General features: G+C 37.5%; 2 protein-coding genes and 1 non-coding gene across 3 annotated transcripts; 1 reads left to right on the plus strand and 2 right to left on the minus strand.

Annotated features, from left to right (window-relative positions):
* Positions 1–41: 41 nt before the first annotated feature.
* Positions 42–3,117, minus strand: LOC117246280 (calcium-binding protein 2). Its single transcript, XM_033610134.2, has 8 exons — positions 2,793–3,117; positions 2,464–2,526; positions 2,118–2,244; positions 1,223–1,253; positions 936–1,079; positions 717–826; positions 438–585; positions 42–306 (listed from the first exon to the last, which is right to left on the minus strand). Exons 2-8 carry the CDS (start codon positions 2,523–2,525, stop codon positions 278–280), a joined length of 651 nt encoding a protein of 216 aa, XP_033466025.1. The 5' UTR covers position 2,526; positions 2,793–3,117; the 3' UTR covers positions 42–277.
* A 1,870-nt stretch (positions 3,118–4,987) lies between these two features.
* On the plus strand, positions 4,988–5,150 carry LOC117246524 (U1 spliceosomal RNA). Its single transcript, XR_004500732.1, has one exon. It is a non-coding gene; the product is annotated as a U1 spliceosomal RNA (small nuclear RNA).
* Positions 5,151–6,927: 1,777 nt separating this feature from the next.
* tmem88b (transmembrane protein 88 b) lies at positions 6,928–14,423 on the minus strand. Its single transcript, XM_033651831.2, has 3 exons — positions 13,858–14,423; positions 10,979–11,383; positions 6,928–8,110 (listed from the first exon to the last, which is right to left on the minus strand). Exons 2-3 carry the CDS (start codon positions 11,375–11,377, stop codon positions 7,826–7,828), a joined length of 684 nt encoding a protein of 227 aa, XP_033507722.1. The 5' UTR covers positions 11,378–11,383; positions 13,858–14,423; the 3' UTR covers positions 6,928–7,825.
* Between the last annotated feature and the right edge of the window lie 12,842 nt (positions 14,424–27,265).

Below are 27,265 nucleotides of genomic sequence, written 5' to 3' on the forward strand. Positions count from 1 at the left end.
ATGTTGTCATGGTGTTTAATCGAAAGACACATTTTAAAAACTCATTTTAATTTCTTTATTAAAAATAGCAAAACATCTCAGTCTTATTTACATGTAACATCACTGCAAAACGTTCATGTATCGATCAGAATATCTTAGCAAGTCATACAGTTATTACAGTTAGGCACACATTATGTTGTAGATGTCTATACCTGCATTACATTCATAGTATTAACTATCTATGGAATGATTCAGAAGTGTTAGTGTATCTTGTCCTTGTGGTCGGTCTTCTCAGCAACTAGCGAATGGAGAGCATCATCACAAACTCTGGAGAGCAGAGAGAGATAACAGAGCAAGTCAAGACAGTGCTGAGTTTATTGGTTTAACAGCAAATAGCCAATGATGTTTGGTCCACATGCATAAAATGTGATGCGCAATTATCGTCTGAACTTTCTCACCTTCAAAGTCAATGCTTCCATCTGAGTTGATGTCCAGCTCCTTTAAGATCTCCTCCAGTTCTCCTTTCTTCAGCTTCTCCCCCAGCATTGTCTTGATTGCCTCCTTCATCTCGTCCTGGTTGATCTTTCCGTCTCCGTCGAGGTCAAACTTTTAAAAACAAAAAGTCATGATGAGAATGGGTTGAAAACTGCACAAACAAGTGGTTTTACTTTGGACATTTCAGTGTGTCAGAGTGGAAAAAAAGGCAAGGAAATTGCCCAAATTATCAGTTGACGTACCTGCACAAAGGCTGACTGGAGCTCTTTGAGTCCGAGCATGTGAGCAGTCTCCCCCATCATCCTGGGTCCCATCAGTTCAGTAAAGTCCTCAAAATCCATTAACCCGCCCACTGTGGAGAGGACAGATGCATATTTTAAAGGCATTGTGTGCATGTATTCTATATATTTATTAAAGGGTCTGGTTTTGGCTCATTTTTAAAGGATCTTATATCAACCTACTTCTCATCTTGATCTGTTGTACTATCTCTAGCAGCTCCATTTCTGTGGGCATGTATCCCATGGTCCTCATGCATTCAGCCACATCCTTGTAGTTCAGGTATCCATCTTGATCATAGTCAAACTCTTTGAAGGCCTCTTGCAACTCTGTAAGAAAGGTCAGGGGTCACAGAGAGATTACAGCAGTTCCAGAGGGTTTAAGGTTTTTGATATTACTTCAGATGGAGCTTTTAACATGTCAACAGTTATAATGACTCTGTAATCTGGTGAGCTGTGGCAATGACACTTACCATCCAACTCAGCCTGAGCTAATTCTCGCTCCTGCAGAGAGTAATAAAACAAATGTTGAAAGGTTAATATATTTTTTATAATTGGAGAGACAATTGTACACTGTGCAATATTAAATACTACCAAAGTATCTTGACTTATACATAAATGGCTGTATTGCTTTCAGTGTCAAAGACATGTAAGTACTTTGTATTTCTGAACATGTATACTCTGCATGTTGAAGTAATAATAAGCAGTAAAGCAAAATTAAATGACAGAAGACATAGAGGGCAATTCTCAGGTATGATCATGGTTCATTGTCTTGTGCGAGACAACAATAAATATGTACAATGGAAAAAGTAAATACTCTCACGTTGAATCAACCAAGTGTTTGGTAGTGCTCCTCACTTGGATAACCCTAATAGGGTTTGACAGTGAGCCTCAGCTAATGAGCCACTAATGCTGCAGACACACCCAGCTTAGTGATAGCAGCTCGAGAAAGAGCACGTACAAAACTTTAAGCACACTGCCTGACTTCCAACTCACTTCTGACTCTGATGTTTTAATGTCTGACATACGGTGCCTTTAACTGGTGAAGAGCATCTGTGCCTTTTGATCTTATTCAAAGCAATCTCCAAGCCTTTCTCAGCCCATCATTAAAAGATCACAGTGCTTTAAAATGTGAGGAAAAGCTTCATGCTCAGCTGAAACACAAATTTTATTAAATAAAGAGTGGGGTAAATTGGTGTTTAAAGTAAAAAGCTATTACTTAAACTGTTTCAATGGCGTCTTGCAGTGCAGGATAGAGGTCACAGGGCCACATCAGAGGTCAAGCACCATTATAGCCAAGAAGAAGATGGTCACATCCAGTTCAACAATATTGATTTAATTCACAAAATGTGGATGTGTGCTACTTACCGCCCCAAAAACACTGTTGAGCACAGAGTTGTAGACTTTGTTCATGTTCTCAGTGGATTTCTTGGACTTCTTTGATGATTTCTTGGGTGTTTCAGAGACTGAACCTGATGTGGAACCATCTCTGCTACTACATGGGAAAAACATTAAAAAGCAAAGATGGCAAAGATTTGAAGATACCTTGATTATAGGGAAAACTTCCCTTGACCCACATACATAATGTATCATGAGAACTGGCATTGGCATATTTCGTGGTTTGTAAATGAAAGATTACAGTGGGGCTTGTAAAAGGTGACTGCGCCTCCACAAAACTGCACATATACAGTGAGAGCTGTACATCTAAACTTACATTTCTGATGCAGCTGAGTTGACTGAACTTGTAGAGGCTGTCCGCTCTTCTGCTTTAGACATGCTGTGGATATACAGTGTGTATGGTAACATTCACTCAAAAACAATGTTTCGCCTGTATTGGTTGCAGTAAACACGCATTTTTGGATGTGCTAATAAAATATTTTTTATAAATGCATAATGGGATGCAAAAGGAAAGGTTGCAAGAGGATCAAAGCTCATGTTTATGAAAAGACTTTAATGCAAAAGTAACTTCTTTGGTTCCACCACTAATCTTTGACATCCAACATCTTAAATATGAATCCAGTTACTTCACTGCAGTTTGCTTACCTTATATCCCTCTGCTAAATGTTTAGAGTAGAAAACAGCAAAACGAGCAGCACAGCCCTTCTCGTCCTCCTTGAGTAGTGCTCCACTTGTATTGTGAATGGCTGCACACTATCCTGTCTGTTCTGTATCCTGACCTCCTTCAGTTGCAGCAGCTTAACAGGTAATTACCTGGCTAAACATGCAGCCAACGATTATGAAGCAAAACGTGGAGCGGCAGTGTGACTGACGTGTCCTTCAAGAGGAGTACCTCTTGGTTCAAACCCCAGATTGAAATGTCTTTATTCAGAGGCCCTTGCAATTGCAAAAGCTTTCACATTGGGCCTGTAGTGTTGCAGAGCTGTCCTTGGTTCTGCAGTGACTACAGAAATCATATGGAAACAATGACAGACTGAAACATTTAAAATACAAATACAATATTTGATCACATATAGCCCGTAATTTCATGCCAATGCATAAACTTCATTTAACTGTGGTGTAAAAATAATTAAACCCTGATCATTCAGAGATATTTGGAGCCAGTGGTGATCAGAGTGGTACAGGCATGTACAAGAGCAGGGTTACTGGGCAATACTATGACCAACCTACTCTATCTAACTTATCCAATAGAACGCTAGCAACAAACAGTTTAATGTAGAGGCTGTTTTTTTCACATCTATCATTTCATTTCATTGCTGTCATTTTCAATTTTCTGTTTTGTCATACAAAAATTGTGTTTCATACCATTATTTGTTTTACAGAATGCATAACAAGCATTCATTATTGTTAATAATGAACTGGTAAATAAATTTTCAGATGCTCTTGTGGCCCTGCTTTTAACTTTTCCATGTTTGAGTGTTTTATTTAACTAAGAACATTAAAAAAATACGGACATGTCCTTTAATTTCTACTTCCGGTCAATTTGGACACGAACGGCGTTGCGCACGTGTAACTAATTAAGGACTTTTTTTGACCGCTCCTCGCCTCTTCGATACCTGTGCTCAAAATAGGTATAATGGCTTAATTATACTGGTCAATTTATTAAATCTGTAGCATTTTATTAAAAACACTGTCGTGTCCTGCTGGAGGAATGACCGTGACATGACTTTGAGACAACTTTTTGGAGTTTAGTGGCATACTTGTAACGTCACCAACGGCGGCCCTTTTCTTCATCCAAGGTAAGTTTGCTCCCTGGAAAACCCAGCAGACCTTTTTTTACTTATTAAAATATCTGAAATTATTTCAAACGCTTTTGTGTGTGGATACAGTTTCAGTTTAAGGTGACGAAAACATGACTTTTCAGGCAGCCTAATTAACTGAGGGAAATATGTTCTCCCCAAACCACTAACAGCTCCACCAGGCGTTTAAGCCCCTGAAGTGTGTTCACTGCAGCTGTGACTTAAATATGTCAAAGGGTAATATTTTTAGGAGTATGATACTCGGTGTATTATTATTCCACCCACTTTTTTCTTAAGTGTGGCTTTATTACTGGACTAAAATGTTTTCCAACGAGTGTAAATGTCAATTTATTTCACCTGGGACTGAAATGTTGTCTAATACGGATGTAGTTAATTGTGTACTCCACCAGGTGGCGCCCAAATCCCATTATGTGTGATTATCTCATACGATCAAAGCATTATTTTGTCGCTTTGGCTTTCTACCACAGACTGTATACAGTCATTGGTTTGTTGGTCTACCAGATATTTTACCTTCAGTAGCAGTCGAGGTTTATAAAGGCTGTGTTCCCACTACTCATAAAAAAGTGGAATGGAACATGTCGTTTGACAATAGATGGAGCAGCCTAAATAAGGGACAAATAATAGTTTTCAGAGAGATGTAAGTGTCACTGTGCAGGTGCTCCTGTAGTCTACGAATGAAACTAACATTTGTATCAAGTAAAATTTGAAGAATAAACCGTGTAGACAGTAGCTTATTGAACGCAAATGTTTATATTCGCTTGCAAAAGTGAAAACCAAACCCTCCCGGAAGTAATCTACCACGGGACACCTAAACAATGATGAATCATGATGGGAAAATGCAAGAATACTAATGGTTTATGATTAGTCCTTTATAGTTTAAAAGTAATGTTATACGAATGGTGCACAAGTTGTTTGATCATTATGCTCACCCTGTTAATGTATGGCTCCTTGCTTCCATGACACCACGAAGCTGACTCATATGTGGCTGAAAGATGATCTCCTGTGGAGTAGGTCTTCATCATCTTTACATGGAGGGGGTGATGCTATGGGCATGGAGGTGGTTCATCCAGGGAGAGGCACTGTCATTGTGCTCTGGCTTTCTGACCTCTGCAAATTCATCAAATGTGGGAATCTGGAATGCAAAATTTATGGTAGTGGGGGACTGCGCTCACACCATCCCCTGTGTCTGTGTGTAAAATATAGGCCTAATAATATATTTCATTTAGAAGCTAAGATTTAAGTGTAATGCAACTACTTATGTAGATAGGAAAGTTATCTCTTCAGGCCCCGTCTTGGCCCTTTGTCAAAAGATGCATGATTGCATTTAGGTGATTATGATGGAGTTGAGGTAGTTGTCTGGTTCTTTTTGCACCTTTTTTGGGGTTGTACCCACATGGTTGAATGCACTTAAAGTAAGCTGCTTTAGCGGCAAAATTAATGTAATGTAAATGACAACATGCTTGTGAATGAGAGTGTAGTGATGAATAAATTCAGGATACCCATACTTTAAATACTAATCGTTGAATGAGTTATTTTTCTACAATGTTGTTAGAATCATTTATAAACACAGCAAGTACTTGAATACACAGAGATAATCATTTATGATGCAGTTATATAAAAGTACAAATTGATTGTGATGGATGGATGGATGGATGGATGGATGCGTTTAACGAATGTAGTGTGTGCTGCGTGTTCACAAATTCACTTAAGGTAAGAGACTTTTTGTTATTTTATATTTATTTTGGCTTAGGGGAGGAGCATAAAAATGTAACCAGTTGGATTTTGTATTTATTTTACCTTAGATTTTTCAAGAAAACATGCCTGAATGAAAAAAAAATACAGCATATATTATGGCCAAAAACCGTAAAACAACAATTATGAAACAGAGATCATTGTTGGATTTTCAAATTTCCGATAGTCCTTGGAAACATCATGTGCGACAAATACTGCTGTCAGAGAAAAACAACCAAGTCTGAGCTTAATGATATTTCATCAAATCACTTTATTCTATGTTTCTCATGTAAAATTTGGCCAAGAGTAAACTGTTTGTACTATCTAACCAGCATGCATGACAAGCATGAAAAACTGAGGCCTTTTTTCTACTCCAGGATTTTGTCTTTGACTTTTAACTTTCAAATATCAAAGGGTAAGTTTTAAAAATTGAATAACGGGAGGGTCATGGATTTTATGCAGGTCACCCAGAGAGGCTCAAGGGAAAATACTTGTAGCTTTAAGGAGTGTTTAAAAAAAAAAAAAAAAAAAAGTCACACCCCAGCCACCCTCCTCTTTTGATAAGTAATGAACAGTCCCTAAAGTCTTTGATATGGGATTACAGTACTTCGGCAACTATGTCTCTGATTGATAAGGTCAATTCATTGGAAGGATAATGCTTACTAACAGTGGTTCCCAAAATTAATCTTGGGTTGTGAGATGATGAGCTGACTAGGAAAGCAAAAATACGCAAAAAATATTTAATGGGTCACACAAGCCAAAAAGGTTGGGAAGCACAGGCCTTTAGTATACTTGTACACATGTAACATATTGTTACACACAGGTAATTTTATGAGAACAGTCTTTGTCAATTTTTTTATGTGTCCTTCCACTCTTCCACCATTTGGGGGAGACAGCAACTACCCACTGTGAAGCTTACCACAGTTGAGTTTTGTGTGCTCAGTCACAAGGCTGCATTTGATAAATTTCACTGTAATCATTTCTCATTCCTGATTTCTCAAGGGACATTTTCTTGCAACAGTGAGTGTTTCCACAGCAAAGTAGAGTGGCTCCAGTGGCACTCTGTCGTGTTTTTGAATTGAGTGTACGTTCCCAGTGGTGTTGGCTGGCACTGCGGCCAGTTTGTTCACTCTTTACCTGGAACCCCTCTTGAATAATCCTTTCCTTTTCCTAGTAGTAGACTCAACCCATCACGCTCAGTGCCAGTACAGGGAAGACATGACTCCAGCTAAATCCAAAAACTTTATTTATAAAATGGTAATAACACAATAAATTGCAACAACATAACAGAAAACTACAGTAGACAAATGTTTTTCATAACATAATGTGATGCGATACAATTATGTTTCGTGTTAATCCAATCTTTGTGAAGTGTGCTATTTTCAGTTTTACAATTTCCTGTGATTTGTTCAGGAAAGATAAGGTTGTATGCAGGTTTGATTAGATGTTTTATTTTTTCATAATGAATTGAGGATATCCAATGTGCCACGTCTTTAACCACTGCAGATTGGTTCCTTTTGATTGTTTAAAATAATTGCTGATTTACATAGTCACTCTTGCCATGATTTATTAACTAGTAATTCTTCATATTAGTATTGTGGTGTTTTCATTTTCTAAAATTGTTTACATGAAACAGTATACATTTGACTTCTATATATGATTTATCCTGGGAATGGCTCTTTCCTAGTTAATGCATGCTGTGTTTGTCCTCTGCTCCATACTTAAAGATGCCATGTTGTAATTGGAAAGTTACAAGAAGTAACAGCCAAGGTGTCCAGTGGAATAATACAAAAAAAACCCCCATAATTCATTAGTATACTATGAACATTTTCTTGTGAACAATCAATACTGTTGCTCTGATGTTAAGTCATAGGCTGTAAGTCATTAGTCAGTATTTATAACAATGTAACTTGTCTTTCAGGATGTTCAGCTGGTTGTTACAGTAATTTCCGTTGACAACTTCCTCCCTTCTCTGGTACACACTTTGCTGGTCCCTTCATTCACTGCCTTATTTAATCATCCTATACAACCCACCACCCTGTTCTCTTGTTCAGTTCCCTTCATAGTCTTCATTTAATGGTCTTCCTCACCTCCACCTCCCTCTACCCCCACTTTTCATCTTCACTTTCAGACCCAGACTTTTCCCTTCCCACTACCACTGGCTCCATCTCGGCCGCCGCAGCAGCCAGTACCCAGGCCACGGTGCTGGGTGGCCGGCAGGTTCTTGTACACGGCCCGGCTGTATGGGATGAAGCACAGGCCCAGCTGGAGGTGTCGGGCTAGGCGGCAGTATGCAGCAAGCGCCAGGACCAACAGAGGGGTGACCAAGAGGAAGCCCACCACCAGCAGAGCCACGCAGCCTCCGTCAGTCAGCAGGTCTGAGCAATAGGGGGTCGTCCCGTGAGGGCGGACCTAGGGAGACAAGAAGACATTAGTTGGAATGATGTGGCATCAGGATGTTGTAGAGGTAAGTTTGTCATTCTTCTAGCGTGCCACTTATGTCGACATTTTTTAAACCTTTATTTGAATAGGGTTGCTTCACTGAGAGTAACACAGTTTTAGGAAAGCACCACTCTCACACAGTTGCACAGATTTAAAACCTGCATACCTGCACCCAATAAAACCCCAGTCTGATCTGTTGGCCAGCTCTACTGGAGTAATTAGGGTGCTCAAGGGCACCTCCATTGTCATAATAGGGAAGGACAAGTACTACTCTTTCCTTTTCCCCAATGAATTTTCCTTCTCTTTTGACTTAAATGTATTATTATTTTGTGTTTAGTAATGCTCAGATAAAACCTCTCAGATTGAGGTCAAAGGTCAGGAGCAGCTGCAGAGCAGCTGGGCCTGCAGCTGGTAGGGTCTCTTGTCTTCCTCAAAGACACTTAAGCAGTGTGCAGTAGGGATGTGACTTTTTCAATAGCATTATACTATTCAAATTCCAGAGATTTTAAAATTGGACACAGCTGTGGCACATATTGGGCAATACTTTTGTTTTATTCTGTGTTTTGAGTTCTCTTTGCACATACTGATTTAAATACTCATGTAAAGTGCAGGGAAGAACAGATAAGGACAACAGATGACGTTCTCTCTGTGGTATGTGTGTCTGAGGGGAGGACAGACACCAGTTGGTAGTTTGAGATCTCTCACACTCTTACATGCACTGAATCAGTAAGCAACTAAATTTCATTTTGTCAAAAATAAAGATAAATCAAACTACTTGATCAGTATATTCAGCATGTCAAAGCATGTACACTTGCTGCTGAGCTGAACACTCGGGGAGTGGGAGAGGAGGTAAAAGGGTCAGGATTTGAGTGTGGGAGAGGAATGAAGAGACAGCAGGCCTGAATCATCCTTATCGCCCCATGAAGAATGAAGTGAACATTCAAGTGTATGAGGAAAGTGCAGAGAGTAAAAAAGGTTTGCAGGCCTGAGGGAGGAGCATGGGGGGAGCAGAGTATTTATTATAGCAGAGGGCATGCTGACAAGGCAGCTGAAAAGTTAAACTTTTGTACTTTTTGTCTTTTTAAAAATCAATGATCACTGAGATGAAGCTCCAGTAAGGTTGAGGTTTTGGTTTGATTCATCAGCATTTTAGGAGAAAGCATTTATTTAGTACTTATATAATACAAAGGCTCTCACACAATTGTGAAAAGCTTGAAAATGATCATTTCCATGTCTTGGTAGTTGCATACCTTTTGTACAAAAGTGCAGAAATATTGTGATGCTATCCTGATAGATGTACAGCTGGTCAGAAAGTTTCCCAGCTGGAGAGGGAAAGTAAAACATCAGGGAGGTAGGGAGTTAAGGGACGAGTAAGCAAGTCAGAGGGATGGTTTAAACTGCAGTACATGGTTTAAAAAAAAAGTAAAGGGTAAAAGGAGGGTGCAGGGGAGCTTTGAGGGTTGTAACAGATAAGACTCACACAAGTATGTCCGTGTTAGTTTTTACTTTTTGAGCCCTCCTGTATGGCTCAAGATCTGGGCCAGGTTTTATTGAGTCTGTGCTTATTTTGTCAAGTGAAATATTGTGTTGGATGTATTTGTTGATGACTATTGCAAGCAGAATTCCCTCAACTATTTTGAAAGTGTTCCCAGTGTTGTCTGCTTATTTCCAAGAACCCTAAATACTTGTCCTGCCTGTCTTTCTCTCCTTTTTTTCTCACCCCCTTTCTTTGATTTCTCCCCCTCTCTCTCCATCCTCCCAGGTCCTGGTTAATCCCTCTCTAAGCTGCTGTCACATGAGGCCTAATTGTGAGAGAGCCGAAGAACAGAGAATCCTGGTCTCTCAGGTCATTAAGGAGGTCATGGGCCTACAGAAATGCTATCGGTAGGCATTAAAAGTCTCTGAACCATGATGACTTTTTTTGGGTAGCTAAGTTGACGTTAACTGACTAATAGGTTGTTTTGTTTGACTTGCTAGTTGTCCTTATTTTTTTATATTGTCTGTTTCAAAGCATCCTTTAATCCCCAACTAGCTACCAAGCAGTCTTTTTTAAGTTTTGTGTTTTGGCGTCTGGCTCCCCAGACTCCTGACCCCTCGCCCCCGCCAATTCTTCCGTCTCCTCAACATCTGAAAGAACCTCAGACTTATCTGATTATGAAACATCTCATCGCTGATAGAGCTAAACTCCACCCTAAGCCCCAGGCACAACTATTTCAAACTTTTGAATCAAAGTTATGAGATTAGGACTTTTAGATGTTTTAGAAAAAGACAGATGTAGCCATCTCCCCATTTCTCTCATCTCGTGTTTAGATGTAGCAAATGTATGTGTAAACATTTGTCCTTACAAACATGGAAACATTTCCACTCTCACACCCAAGGGCACTGCACAGGACTGAAATGTGTTGAGGTATATTACTTATTTTAATCAAACGAAGGCAGCAAATATCAGACTCTATGTTAACAGGTGAATTATGTGTCTGATAAAATACTGTTGAAGTATTGAAGTAGTTTTTTGCCCAGAAAACTGGTTTCTGCACAAAGGTTCGCACCAAATGTTTGTATGCTCTTGATAAATTTTTAAACATAATAGTATTCATAATAGTATTCTGGAGCTTAGATTTAAATTGTCCAAAAAAGTGAACACACAAGTCTTGCAAAATTTGAGTCTTGAGTGAGCACTTGGCCTGCTGTAGTGTGACAGCTAACTGGCTGGTTGTAGATGAGTATGAAGAAGAGCCTTGCAGAAAAAGAGCCTCAACAAATCAAAATCCTTCAACATGCACACGGTGCTCACACTCACTCATTCAACCTCCCTGCCCCCCATGGCCCCTTTCTTACTGTAGAGTGGCAGAGAAAGCCAAACGACACCATGACGATGGCTGGCGTCAGGATGGTCCCGAACACCAGTCCAGCAAGGCAGGCGTTGATCGTAGCAATAATCAGGTTCTGAGCTGTCACCAGCACCGAGCAGGCCCAGCAGTCCAGGGACCCTCGCAGCTCCAGAGGAGCTTCACTGCCCCCACCACCGCTCTCAGCTGCAGAATAAGGAGGAGGTACAACTACACGTGAAGGTGTTTCTCTGCCTCCACCCACAGCAGTGGTTGAGGCCAGGGAATTGGAGTGGTGAAGATGCTGGTGGTGGTTGTTATGGTGATGGTGGTGATGAGGTGGCAGCTCCTCGGACAGGTCCAAGGCCTGGTGATGGGCCCCTTTCTCTAGAGTACCTGTCATACTCATAGTGAACTGTGGGCAGAAAAATAAATACATCAATCAGTTACAGAGTCGTCAGGATTGCGCGTACCATTCCAGTTGTTTTGAAACTGTTGGGTTGGCCCCAATTAGTATGTTGGGAGGCTGTATTTTTGGAAAACATATCTTTAGATAGTTGGTGAGTATTGTAGTCTGGTGCCATATGTACACAATACTTTTTTTTTTTACCTAATCAAATTCCACTCTTCAAAGGCTTCGTAGCTCTGGGTTCACTCAGAGGTTACAGGTTTTATCCGTCAGGAAGCAAGCCTTGTGTGATGCCTGTGAGGTGATGGTTATCAGAGAGCTGATTGTCCAAAAGGAAAGGGGCCGTAATTGCGGTTTGTGTAGTAGAGAGATGAAGGTTGACTGTCTGCTAACAGTTTGTTTGTGTACAACCGTGTGCTTGTGTTTATACATGTTGTCATGCCTGTGGGTTAAGTAGGGGTGGTATTACAGACAGACGTTCAGATGCAGCCTTTAATGGCATTTAATTAGAACAAAACATACAAATTGATGCTTATATTGTGCCACCTCGGTTAATACATTTAAAACTTGTTCTCAACAACATTAAAAATAGTTTAACTTTAACACGTCCTGCACAATACTGTGCATTTGGTCACAATAAAAAACTTGCACGTTTCCTCATCTAAAAATCTTCGTGTTAATGAAAAAAAAACTGATAACATTATCAGATTTTTTTTCTCTCACATATTGCTATTGGCCCCTGGTATCAGTAAAGTGTGGAGACAATTATGTCATAGAAGCACTTGATAATTGATAAATTGTTTAGTAATGGCCTCATAAGCATAAAATGTTTAATATATGGTGTGATTATGGCACACCGCCTGTTTAACTTGCCTTTTGGTTTATAATGAAACACTTGTGAAATGTCGTCAAACAGCATTTCAAAGCTTATATTTTCACATTCTGAGGCTAGGTCCTCTATGTAAGGTCTGCTGTGATCCACGCTCCTTTAGTTTGCATTCAGTCAGTGTTATGACAGATTTTATGTGGTGCGCAGCTGTGTCTGGTGCAGGATATCCTCACTTCTCTAAGGTCAGGAGACAGTGACGCTCCAGTCAGGCAGAGGACAACCAGCGCTGCTGCCAAAAAACTACAGTAATGGAAAAATCCCAATGCGGATGACATAGTCAACCTGTTTGTATTTCCTTTTTGTCAACTTGACAGACTGGTGATGAATGCTCTCACATATGCAGTCCTTCCTGTTAGCATGAAGATACTTTGATTTAAAGGGGTCATTCTTGAATAATTTGTTTAACTGCATTAGAGATGTATCTCTCACAGTAATGTGATAGCTCAAATCGTGGCATTGTCACTACTAAATAATGGCATACTTTTTTTGTACTTGTACAACACAAGGAAGCTCTGACATGAGAGAATCTATCGCTGAATTGTAAGGGCCAACAGAGGACTATATACCTGTGTTTGTGGTGGCGTAACAGGTCATATTATAGTAAAATAATATTAAGGTGGTATTACTGCGAACAACAAATGCTGCAAATTTTTGGTGTAGTGAAACGGTTGCTTTATTTAGCCAATGCAACAACCGGCTGTCCAGCCCTACAAGAGATATTCAGTGTCGGTCACTCTGTTAGATGGTTCACTTAGCATGAGATCCAGCATATACCTGAGTGGAGTCACTACTCTTACTCATATTGGGGTATTTATTTGATAAATGTGCACTTGAAGTTGAAACTGAATGCATGCAAGGAAAAAAACACCTCAGCTTGCACTTCTGTTGACACTCACTTAATATCAATATTAACAGCAGGGGACAATATTTACGATGCTGTCCTGGGTGCTTGAGTGTTGTTTATTTTCTACGTCTGTTTCCCATTGTTGTCTCAAGTGTTGTTTTAAGGTGTAAGGTCACGCAGGAAGGAAAGTGTGTATGCGCTCACACACATGTGTCTGGGGTGACTCATTGTGCCCCGTACTGAAAATACATTTAGGCTCTCCACCCATTTTACTCACTGTTCTTATTATTGTTTGAATAACATTTCTTTGAATAACACGTCATATCATTGTCTGACCAAAATTAAGGAATTCTCAATCAGGAAAATTTGTACAATGATGTTAATGTAGCTGCCACATCATGGCATGTAGACACACAATACATCTTCTTGGTTTATTCTAAACTCTTAGTGTGCATGGCTTTATATAGATGCTTTGTTAGTTATTGCAGTGTCCTCATGCTTGAATGCTGCATGAAGATTTTCTATTGTTCTGTCATGCGGTTATTCTATTGTCTGTTACAAAGCAGCTGCGATAATTAATTCTATGTCTCTCAAAACTGTTAGACTTGTTGCTTTATGTTCATCGGAAGTATATAAAATCTTTTACTTTCTTTTTACTGTAATCGGTTGTGTGGAGATGCCTCGGTGGTTAAATCATTGTAATATGATTTAAATGCGTTTGGGTGATGCAGCTGCTCTTGTACTCACATTGTGCTGTGGGGCCCGGTAGACCTCTTGCTGTTCGTCCTCCAGATTGGTGCTGCTTTCTCACTTCTTGTCGAGACCACTTCTGTCCAGTCAATCCTTGACGCACACGTTTTCCCCTCACACTTCAACTAATTCCCTTTATTTGTCACTCTGTTCCTTCAACTCTCAATTTCTTCTCTAGAAGTAGAGAGTCACTTTTCCCCTCCTTTCCTTGCGTGAGGTTGGAAGCGCCTTTGGTGTGTTTTTAGAGGTTCCCCCCTAAAGTCTTATCTATTTAGTGGTGGTATGGTGGTATTTTGGCTTCCTGTGGCCCTGGTCTCCTGCTGCTTCTTCCCTCCACTATCCAGAGTTGTCAGTGGAGCTGATTATGCCCCAGAGTCTCTGTTTTCTTTTCCATGTGCAAAAACAAATTCCTATGCTGCTATAAAGTGGTAACATAAAGATGCTCCTTCTTCAGTGGCTGGAAACTACTTGACTCACAATTGCTGTGGTCTTTGTCTTAAATATGTCAAACTTGTTTCTGTTTGCCCTCCCCTTTTACCTCCCCATCTGATTGAGTCCACAGCGCCTTCTCCCTTTCTCTCCCTCCTCCTGCGCTCCCTGCATCCATCCCACTTTCTCTCCACCCACCAGGCTTATCAGCCCCCTGCCTCTCTCCAACAACTCCTCTCAGCACATGCATTCCACCTCACATATCCAGGACATGTTTCACCCCCGTTCACCCTGTCTCTGTTGCAGTGGGGGCTGGGTGTTGCATGTTGGGGGTCAGAGCGAGGCGGTTTGCCTGATAAGTTGAGGTTCAGGAGAGCAGAAAATGAGGGGGGAAGGGCAGCAGAGACAGGCTTGATTTAAGAGTAGTAGAGAAGAGGTGCCATGGGACAGATGTATAAGACTTTTTACTTTCCTTTGGATGTATAAGACTGACTGAAATTACTGCTTCAGTATATCTATTGAATAAATTTCAACAGCATTTTTTACAGCAATCTGAATCTGAATCTGAATATTCATATTCTACCCATTGATATGTTTATATAAGTGTATAATCGCTATAAAATAAAATTCGTTTGGTTTTCGTAGCTTTATAATTATGCTTTTATTTATTTTTATATATATATATATATATATATATATATATATATATATATATATATATATATATATATATATATATATAGCAAGGGCTTTGCTTTAGAGAGGTTGCAATCTTGCGCCGCCATGTACGTACGGCAGACCGAGTGGACAATCCAGCCAGCCAGAGAACGCGTTTCGCGTGTATAAATGAACCAACGAAGACGGAGGAGGAAACAGCAGAGAGTGTTAGTAGTTCGTTGACAGAGAGTAGTGAAAAGTTTTTTTAGTTATAAAGTTTGCGAATGGACCACACTTACCACGCAACAGGAGAGAATGAACCCGAACCGTCATCTGCGAGGAAAACAAGACGCAACTTCACTCCTTGTGATGCACTCTCTGCAGCACTTTTCCTCCTGATGATATATCTCCCCAACGATGGTAGCAGTAGCACTGAATCCCATTCTGTGCATTCAGCCTCTCTTCTCGCCCGCTCAGCATCAAACACATGGAGTTCCTCATCTGTATGCTCCGGCTCAAACAGGTATGGCTCTGGGTCTGTGCCCGCTACAAGAAAGTCTTCAAAAACGCGTTCAAAGTCGTCCATTGCAGCTACTATAGTCTGGAGATATTGCTAGGCTAAATAAACAGCTGAGCTCTGTTTACAGGCTACGCTGTCAGTCAGTGTGCGGGCTGGAGGTTGGTGGAGCAGAGAGGGGAGGGGGTGCCCACTCGGTATGGTAAACGAGTATGTGTGTATCAAGTGTGTGTGTTACGCTAGAAGAGTCAGAGTTTGGGATGGAGTCTTTTACCCCCTGGAGTGTTACCAGAGTTTTTGGAGTGCTCAAATAAACTGGTCTTTTTCCCGAACGCTCCTCTGGTCTCCTGCTCGTGAGGGATTCATTACAATATCGTAACATGGTTTAGATTTCTAAATAAATATTCACCTTGTCGCTAGATAGACCTACTCCTGAAAAACTTGTGCGCAAGGCTTTTTGTCCCTACGAGGCCGCTGTCATTTACCCAATGGGAGGGGTGAGCGAGTGAGCCCTGCAATCTAGAATTTGACCACTGATGTCACTGTTTTCAACCCATTTTACACACTGGCCCTTTAACTACTGTCTACTGTAACTTTTATCTGCTTGCGTTGGAAGAACAGCGCCCTCCTCCTGTTATATGCTGTAAGGTAATATGCAAGAGACTCAGAGTTACTGCAGTGTATGTAGTGTGCACCTGTGTTCATGTTGGGTATGCTTGTACCTGTGTTTTAAAGGAATACGTCACCCCCAAATGACCATTAATATATCAGTTACTCACCCAGCTTACATTAAATTTGTGAAGAAAATATTTTTTTTTTCGCATGCCTCCACGATAAACCAATAATACAAAGACTGAGAAAAATCTTAATGAATTAAAATCATTGTTGGGGTGTCGGTGGCTTAGTGGTAGAGCAGGCGCCCCATGTACAAGGCTGTTGCTGCAGTGGCCCAGGTTCGACTCCAGCCTGTGGCCCTTTGCTGGATGTCTCTCCCTCTCTCTCTCTCTCCCCCTTTCACACTTCACTATCCTATCAATTAAAGGCAAAAAATGCCCTAAAAAATCATTGTTGACAGCATTTAGTAACACCAAAACTATATCAAAACATCTGTTTACAAACTCTCACACAACTCAAGCAGTAAAATCCAAGTCTCATTTATCCAGTGCTCAGTGCTTCCCAAACAAGCAGCCCTTACCGATGGGGAACTGAACGGGAAGTGAAACTAAATCTTTGCTCTCTTCATTGCCAGACTCCTTTGACAGAAACAATCATTTTACCTTGCTGAACACAGGAGCTGCTGGACTACCACTGTGTCAATCAGTTTGTTATGAGATTCAGCTGTATATAGCTAAAAGGGTTTTGCTTAATGGCATTGAAAGAAGAGGAAACAGTGTTTTCAACCCGTTTCCTGCTCTTGAAGGACATTGTCTCTGAATGCTGTGTCATCTTGCTGCTCTAAAAACATCCTGTTAGGATTTGACAAAGCTAAACCTTGAGCTTTGAAGCATAAATAACCAACATCCATATTGTGTCAGTAAAAATTTGGTGGTGTTGTGAATTGTTGGTTATTAGTTGGTAAGACAATAGACCAAGATCAGGTTACATCCTACTGAAAGTGATTTGAGAAACTATTCATCCTGTGATTTGGAAACACAGTGTGGCGGCTAAGAAACGATGTTCATGTTGTGATTGCTATAGCAGAGGTCAAACCTCAGATTTTACAGCAGTTACATGATTACAGATATAAGATGTTGTGAAGCCAAGCAGGAGACATCAGTCTGCACTGTTTACAGTGTATGATGAAATATACTTGCACTATCAGCAGATGTATTTAGATAAAAGCTTGGATTCTCTGAAATACAGGATTAAAAAAGGAGGATGAAGTCAGTACAAAGATATCAAGGAAGGCTGTAATCAGTTAAATGATAAAAGATCAGAGCATAAGCTAAATAATTAGTGTTGTCTGATCCTGATTTTCTGCTCTTTCCCCCTGCTTTGAGCTTGCAATGTTTGTTTACTTCCAGTCCTTTGGTCCCTGGTATCCCTTTTTTTTCCTTCTCACAGGCTGGTGTATAGGAACTATACAGAAATTCATGTGTCTGTATGGCCCACAACAAGATGTTGGTCTAAACACAATGTTGATATCTTCATGCAGCATGAAGAGATATGGTGAAATGACTATTTCATTTGATTGTTTTTATTATTTCAGTTTTGCCACTGCAGTCTTTGAACTGGTGTTGCTGTTATGTCACAGCTGTCAGGACTTCATATGAACACTCCTCTGGGGAATGTGTCATTACAGATGAAATAGCTGCTATATAATCTTTCCTCTCATGCTCAACAAGAACAGCATAAACAAACCTCAAAGTTTTGTCCATCATGATTATACCATGTGGCGTTGATTAGACTGCTGAAGTATTTTGTCTTTTGCTGAGGGAAGAGCATTCATCCCCTCATCATCACCTGACTGCAGCGGGATAGACCGATGGACGGAAGGAGGTGGTCTTCCTGTGTGGTTTGAAGCAGGATTTCCTTCAGTCTGTCCCGTTATGCTCTGTCCCTCTGCTGGCCCTGTGTCCTCTAACTTGACCTGAGGACACAATGACCTCCCAATGCTCTGTCACTCTGTGGGAACACTGAAGATTACAGTTGGGCTCAATAACAGCTCTCAGGGCAGGCCATGGAAAACACAGGAGAAGGAAACTTAAAATTTCCCCAAAGTTTCCTTTAGTCTCCTCTCTGATGAAACTGAACTAAGCGTCATCTCAAGTCGCCTGTGTTTAGGCCAAAAAGTTAAAAACTGAACACACCGCGGACTACAGTTGGCAAACTTGTATGTACATTCCGCACCGTAGCAGCAGGGGGCGGTAGTCTGTATTTATCATTAAAAGAGGGAAACCGCAAGACCGACAAGACTGATTCAAGATGCTTGTTGGCACAATAACAACACAGTCTAGTTTTGAAATCTAGTTTTGAAATCATATTTACTGTGCACCAGTGAACAACAGCACAAACCATTTCCACCACCGTTTCTGTCAAGAGCTCAATGGCCCAAGAAAAACAGTCTTACCATATATATAAAGTTTGTTTTAATCTCACTCCCTCTTGACTGAAGCCCTGTGTTTACTTTCCTCACTTCTGTTTCTCTTCTTGTGCGCTGACCTGAACTGCCAATCAGTGTGATTTCATTCACTGATGGCCTCCAACACTGAAATGACAGGCTGAATTGGCTGAAAAAAAGCTGAGAAGGGCCAAAGAGGGCCATTGGTGTGGGACACACTGCAAAGACTAGGGTGACAGATACTTAATGATGGCCCAACATTGAATGACAGCCGTCTAGCTTGGTGTGTCAGGGCCTTTAGACATGAAATGTGCACTGTATATAAATATTCATAAACTAACTTTAAGTTGGGGCGTCGGTGGCTTAGTGGTAGAGCAGGCACCCCATGTACAAGGCTGTTGCTGCAGCGGCCCGGGTTCAACTCCAGCCTGTGGCCCTTTGCTGCATGTCCTTCCCTCTCTCTCTCCCCCCTTCATGCTTAAGCTGTCCTATCAATTAAAGGCTAAAACACCCAAAAAAAAACTTTAAAAAAAAGAAAAAATAAACTAACTTTAGGTTTATATCTAGAAAGACAGATAGTATTTGTTAAAGAAGTGTTGAATTAATTGATCAATTAGCTATTCGCTTATACAGTTTCAAGACAGTGAAACTTTTATCTTAAAATTTTGAAGCAACATTCTGTGTTCTATGAATGCCAAGCTTTTTCTGATATACAGTTACTACTATAGTCTGCTGCCTCTGTATATGAGCACCTTTCATTCAGGCATAGTGTAGAAAGATTTTATACAGGATCGCCCATCCCCATTTTTACCTACATTCAGATGTATTATATTATTTATTGTGGGTTTTATAGCCTAGGTGACATTGCATGTTTAAGTTTCTTTCTCTGACTTTTCTGCACTTGATAGATTTTTAACAACATGACATGGAACAGTGGCTAGTCACAAATGTGGTTCTGATCTTTACTGAAAAACATGCATTAGTGCTGTACGTTTTGTGTGTTGTTTGACTCTCTGTTGAATTATCAGTGAGGAAACTGAAGTCTGAGCAGTCTTGTTACTGCTCCCTGCTATTTCCTGCTCTGCTATCTATGAAGTTTTGCTGCTTGTACAATCCCCTTCCTTAGTTTATCCTGGATGCTGATGTCTAAATGGAAACTTTTCTATGGACTTCAGCCCTATTTTTTCACACGCATATCTAACAATAGCAAGCTCAGGTTTAGGACGTGAATGACAAAGCTGTGACGAACGTTTGGCACAGTCAAGGGATATAGCTTGTTATTGTAGGAGTGTGGAGTGTAAATGGATTTAAGCTGGGCTTTGACACATTTAAGGGCAGTGCGTTAGCCACCAAAGGTGAGGGGAGAAGTGTAGTAAAAAGTAAAGGCAGAAATTGACAGTTGATGTTCAAATTTAAAGCCGCCTATGTATGATGTTTCAATCCTTGACGTTTTATCACATTTAGAAGAGCTATTTGAAGGTAAAGTCAGAGTTAGAAGTATTTTAAAGATATTTTTAGGGCAATTTTTGCCTTTAATTGATAGGATAGTGAAGTGTGAAAGGGGGAGAGAAAGAAGGAGAGACATGCAGCAAAGGACCACAGGTTGGAGTCGAACCCGAGCCGCTGCGGCAACAGCCCTGTACATGGGGCGCCTGCTCTACCACTAAGCCAATGACGCCCCAGAGTTGAAAGTATTGTAGACAAGAGGCTCTATTTTGAGTAATGAGTTTTAACAATTCAAGTATGATGTGACATGTGGCGTCCTAATAGGGGTGGGAGATATAACAACTATGAGACAATATAAGTTTTCCAACTGTAAGACTTTGCCATACTGTTTATACTATGTAAACTGTTCTTTAATGTCTCCAGCAGGTTAATGAGGTAAATTTGTGCAACTTCGTAAGCAGAACTAATTTTTTATACCATTTTTGTTGAGTTACTTTGATTTTGGCTAATCCACTGAATGACAATAAAAACTACACAAATCAGATTTTCTGTATGGGTAATTTACCAATAAACAATTTCAATTATTTTCAGAAAAAACCCCAGCATCCTATGATGCATATCTATATTGTGATATTATGACAGATTTCATGACATACTATACTGTGACATTTTTATGACATGCTATGACATTTTAAGACATTTTTCATGGAATGGTATATTGTAACATTTTTTATGACATACTTTACAAGGACATATTTATTTCATACTATGACATTTTTATGACAGATTTCATGACATACTATACTATGACATTTTTTTGACAGATTTCATGACGTACTGTAGTATGACATTTTATTGAAATTTTCATGACATACTATACTATGACATTTTTATGACAGATTTCATGACATACTATACTATGACATTTTTTATGACAGATTTTATGACATACTATACTATGCCTTTTTTTAATGACAGATTTTATGACGTACTATACTATGACATTTTTTGACATATTTTATGACATACTATACTATGACATTTTTTGACAGATGTTATGACATACTATACTATGATATTTTTTGACAGATGTTATGACATACTATACTATGATATTTTTTGACAGATTTTATGACATACTATACTATGATATTTTTTGACAGATTTTATGACATACTATACTTTGACATTTTTTGACAGATTTCATGACACTATACTTTGACATTTCTGACACATTTTATGACATACTATACTATGACATTTTTTATGACAGATTTTATGACATACTATACTATAACAGATTTTATGACATACTATACTATGACATTTTTTATGACAGATTTTATGACATACTATACTATGACATTTTTTGGACAGATTTTATGATGTACTATACTATGATTTTTTTTATGACAGATTTTATGACATACTGTATTATGACATTTTTTTATGACAGATTTTATGACATACTACACTATGACATTTTTTGGACAGATTTCATGACATACTATACTTTGACATTTCTGACAGATTTTATGACATACTATACTATGATTTTTTTTATGACAGATTTTATGACATACTATACTATGACATTTTTTTATGACCGATTTTATGACATACTGTACTATAACATGTTTTGACAGATTTTATGACATACTATAAAATTTTTTTGACAGATTTTATGACATACTATACTATGATTTTTTTATGACAGATTTTATGACATACTATACTATGATTTTTTTTATGACAGATTTTATGACATACTATACTATGACATTTTTTTATGACAGATTTTATGACATACTACACTATGACATTTTTTGGACAGATTTCATGACATACTATACTTTGACATTTCTGACAGATTTTATGACATACTATACTATGATTTTTTCTATGACAGATTTTATGACATACTATACTATGACATTTTTTTATGACCGATTTTATGACATACTGTACTATAACATGTTTTGACAGATTTTATGACATACTATACTATGATTTTTTATGACAGTTTTTATGACATACTATACTATGACATTTTTTATGACACATTTTATGACATACTATACTTTGACATTTTTTGACAGATTTCATGACATACTATACTTTGACATTTCTGACACATTTTATGACATACTATACTATGACATTTTTTTATGACAGATTTTATGATATACTATACTATGACATTTTTTATGACAGATTTTATGACATACTATGACATTTTTTTATGACAGATTTTATGACATACTATACTATGACATTTTTTTATGACAGATTTTATGACATACTGTATTATGACATTTTCTGACAGATTTTATGACATACTATACTGACATTTTTTTATGACAGATTTTATGACATACTGTATTATGACATTTTTTGATAGATTTTATGACATACTATACTATGACATTTTTTTGACAGATTTTATGACATACTATACTATGACATTTTTTGACAGATTTTATGACATACTATACTATAACATGTTTTGACAGATTTTATGACATACTATACTATAAAATTTTTTTGACAGATTTTATGATATACTATACTATAACATTTTTTGGCAGATTTTATGACATACTATACTATGACATTTTTTGGACAGATTTTATGATGTACTATACTATATCATTTTTTGACAGATTTTATGACATACTATACTATGACATCTTTTTATGACAGATTTTATGACATACTGTATTATGACATTTTTTGACAGATTTTACGACATACTATACTATATCATTTTTTGACAGATTTTATGACATACTATACTATGACATCTTTTTATGACAGATTTTATGACATACTGTATTATGACATTTTTTGACAGATTTTACGACATACTATACTATGACATTTTTTTTTATGACATACTATACTATGACATTTTTTGACAGATTTTATGACATACTATACTATAACATTTTTTGGCAGATTTTATGACATACTATACTATGACATTTTTTTATGACAGATTTTATGACATACTGTATTATGACATTTTTTGATAGATTTTATGACATACTATACTATGACATTTTTTTGACAGATTTTATGACATACTATACTATGACATTTTTTGACAGATTTTATGACATACTATGACATTTTTTATGACAGATTTTATGACATACTGTACTATGACATTTTTTGACAGATTTTATGACATACTATACTATGACATTTTTTTATGACAGATTTTATGACATACTGTATTATGACATTTTTTGACAGATTTTATGACATACTATACTATGACATTTTTTTATGACAGATTTTATGACATACTGTATTATGACATTTTTTGACAGATTTTATGACATACTATACTATGACATTTTTTTATGACAGATTTTATGACATACTGTATTATGACATTTTCTGACAGATTTTATGACATACTATACTGACATTTTTTTATGACAGATTTTATGACATACTGTATTATGACATTTTTTGATAGATTTTATGACATACTATACTATGACATTTTTTTGACAGATTTTATGACATACTATACTATGACATTTTTTGACAGATTTTATGACATACTATACTATAACATGTTTTGACAGATTTTATGACATACTATACTATAAAATTTTTTTGACAGATTTTATGATATACTATACTATAACATTTTTTGGCAGATTTTATGACATACTATACTATGACATTTTTTGGACAGATTTTATGATGTACTATACTATATCATTTTTTGACAGATTTTATGACATACTATACTATGACATCTTTTTATGACAGATTTTATGACATACTGTATTATGACATTTTTTGACAGATTTTACGACATACTATACTATATCATTTTTTGACAGATTTTATGACATACTATACTATGACATCTTTTTATGACAGATTTTATGACATACTGTATTATGACATTTTTTGACAGATTTTACGACATACTATACTATGACATTTTTTTTTATGACATACTATACTATGACATTTTTTGACAGATTTTATGACATACTATACTATAACATTTTTTGGCAGATTTTATGACATACTATACTATGACATTTTTTTATGACAGATTTTATGACATACTGTATTATGACATTTTTTGATAGATTTTATGACATACTATACTATGACATTTTTTTGACAGATTTTATGACATACTATACTATGACATTTTTTGACAGATTTTATGACATACTATGACATTTTTTATGACAGATTTTATGACATACTGTACTATGACATTTTTTGACAGATTTTATGACATACTATACTATGACATTTTTTTATGACAGATTTTATGACATACTGTATTATGACATTTTTTGACAGATTTTATGACATACTATACTATGACATTTTTTTATGACAGATTTTATGACATACTGTATTATGACATTTTTTGATAGATTTTATGACATACTATACTATGACATTTTTTATGACAGATTTTATGACATATTATACTATGACATTTTTTGAACAGATTTTATGACATACTATGACATTTTTTGACAGATTTTATGACATACTATTCTATAACATGTTTTGACAGATTTTATGACATACTATACTATAAAAATCTTTTGACAGATTTTATGACATACTATACTATAACATTTTTTGGCAGATTTTGTGACATACTATACTATAACTTTTTTTTGACAGATTTTATGACATACTATACTATGACATTTTTTGACAGATTTTATGACATACTATACTATGACATTTTTTTATGACAGATTTTATGACATACTGTATTATGACATTTTTTGACAGATTTTATGACATACTATACTATGACATTTTTTATGACAGATTTTATGACATATTGTACTATGACATTTTTTGGACAGATTTTATGACATATTATACTATGACATTTTTTGGACAGATTTTATGATATACTATACTATGACATTTTTTGATAGATTTTTTGACATACTATACTATGACATTTTTCATGACATACTATACTATGATCTTTTTTATTAATGTTTTCATGACACTATACTATGACATACTATACTATGACATTTTTATAATATTTTTCATGGAATATTTTATTAAGACATTTTTAATGACATTTTCCCAACTTATTTTCTTATGATGTTCAAGGATTTTTGTTTATTATACTATGACATTTTATGATACTTGAGGGCATTTCTCATGATATAGTAAGCTGATTAAATGAATAGTGACTTTTTATGTTTGTTTTATCAGCATATTATATTATGACATTTTTTTCATATAAGACCTAATATATATTTAAATTGCTTCTCCCCAATTTCTCTTCAAGAATTGACAGCAGTGATTTCTCCATCTAAATCATCAACGTGTCTCTTAGACCCCATCCCAACTAGGCTACTTAAGGAGGTCTTTCCTTTAGTTAACACTCATATATTAGATATGATCAATATATCCTTATTAACAGGCTATGTAGTCTTTTAAGGTAGCTGTAATTAAACCTCTACTAAAAAAGCCCACCCTGGATCCAGAGGTGTTAGCCAACTATAGACCAATATCTAATCTTCCCTTTATGTCAAAGATCCTTGAGAAAGCAGACCAGCTGTGTGATTTTCTCCATGATAATAATTTATTTGAGGAATTTCAGTCAGGATTTAGAGTGCATCATAGCACTGAGACAGCTCTAGTTAAAATTACAAATGACCTTCTGATTGCTTCAGACAAAGGACTTGTCTCTGAACTTGTTTTATTAGATCTTAGTGCGGCGTTTGACACAATTGACCATCAAATTCTACTGCAGAGACTGGATCACTTAATTGGCCTAAAAGGTTCTGCACTAAGCTGGTTTAAATCTTATTTATCTGATCGTTTTCAGTTTGTTGACGTTCATGATGAATCATCCTTACGTACCAAAGTTTGTTTTGGAGTTCCGCAAGGTTCTGTGCTTGGACCAATCCTATTTACTCTATATATGCTTCCTTTAGGTAACATCATTAGAAATCACTCTATACATTTCCATTGTTATGCGGATGATACTCAGTTGTATTTATCGATGAAGCCAGAAGAAAGTAATCAATTAACTAAACTCCATAACTGCCTTAAAGACATAAAAACTTGGATAAGCACCAATTTCCTGATGTTAAATTCAGACAAAACTGAAGTTATTGTTCTTGGCCCCAAACAACTCAGAGACTCTTTATCTGATGACATAGTTTCTCTAGATGGCATTGCTCTGGCCTCTAGCACTACCGTAAGAAACCTCGGAGTAATATTTGATCAAGATTTGTCTTTTAATTCTCATTTAAAACAAACCTCACGGACTGCATTTTTTCATCTGCGTAATATTGCGAAAATTAGGCCTATCCTGACCCGAAAAGATGCAGAAAAATTGGTCCACGCTTTTGTTACCTCTAGGCTGGATTACTGTAACTCTCTATTATCAGGTAGCTCTAGTAAGTCCTTAAAAACTCTCCAGCTAATTCAGAATGCAGCAGCACGTGTACTAACAGGAACTAAGAAATGGGATCATATTTCTCCTGTTTTAGCTTCTCTGCACTGGCTCCCTGTAAAATCCAGAATTGAATTTAAAATCCTACTGTTAACTTATAAAGCTCTAAATGGTCAAGCTCCGTCATATCTTAGTGAGCTCATAGTGCCATATTACCCCACCAGAACACTGCGCTCTGAGAACGCAGGGTTACTTGTGGTCCCTAAAGTCTCCAAAAGTAGATCAGGAGCCAGAGCCTTCAGCTATCAGGCTCCTCTCCTGTGGAATCATCTTCCTGTTACGGTCCGGGAGGCAGACACCGTCTCCACATTTAAGACTAGACTTAAGACTTTCCTCTTTGATAAAGCTTATAGTTAGGCTGACTTAGGCCTAGTCTGCCGGAGGACCCCCCTATAATACACCGGGCACCTTCTCTCCTTCTCTCTCTCTCTCTCTCGTATTCTATTACTGCATCTTGCTAACTCGGCCATTCTGGATGTCACTAACTCGGCTTCTTCTCCGGAGCCTTTGTGCTCCACTGTCTCTCAGATTAACTCATATCGCAGCGGTGCCTGGACAGCGTGACGTGTGTGGTTGTGCTGCTGCCGTGGTCCTGCCAGATGCCTCCTGCTGCTGCTGCCATCATTAGTCATTAGTCATACTTCTACTGTTATTATACACATATGACTATTGTCACACATGTATACTGCCAGATATTAATACATACTTTCAACATATTGTACCACAGTAGCCAGAACTATAACTATAATATTATTACTTTCAATAATGTTGTTGTAAGCTACTGTTATTACCTGCATCTCTCTCT

Source organism: Epinephelus lanceolatus, chromosome 22 (genome assembly GCF_041903045.1).
Source record: "Epinephelus lanceolatus isolate andai-2023 chromosome 22, ASM4190304v1, whole genome shotgun sequence".
NCBI classification, from domain to species: Eukaryota; Metazoa; Chordata; class Actinopteri; order Perciformes; family Serranidae; genus Epinephelus; species Epinephelus lanceolatus.

Excerpts from the sequence above, each read along its gene's own strand:
- tmem88b (XM_033651831.2), bottom strand. The coding sequence starts at position 11,377 with ATGAGTATGACAGGTACTCTAGAGAAAGGGGCCCATCACCAGGCCTTG. Across the intron at positions 8,111-10,978 it reads GCTTTCTCTGCCACTCTACA|GTCCGCCCTCACGGGACGAC; the intron begins GTAAGAAAGGGG and ends TTGTCTCCCTAG.
- LOC117246280 (XM_033610134.2), bottom strand. The coding sequence starts at position 2,525 with ATGTCTAAAGCAGAAGAGCGGACAGCCTCTACAAGTTCAGTCAACTCA. Across the intron at positions 1,080-1,222 it reads AGCTCAGGCTGAGTTGGATG|AGTTGCAAGAGGCCTTCAAA; the intron begins GTAAGTGTCATT and ends CCTTTCTTACAG. Across the intron at positions 827-935 it reads ACAACAGATCAAGATGAGAA|TGGGCGGGTTAATGGATTTT; the intron begins GTAGGTTGATAT and ends TCCTCTCCACAG.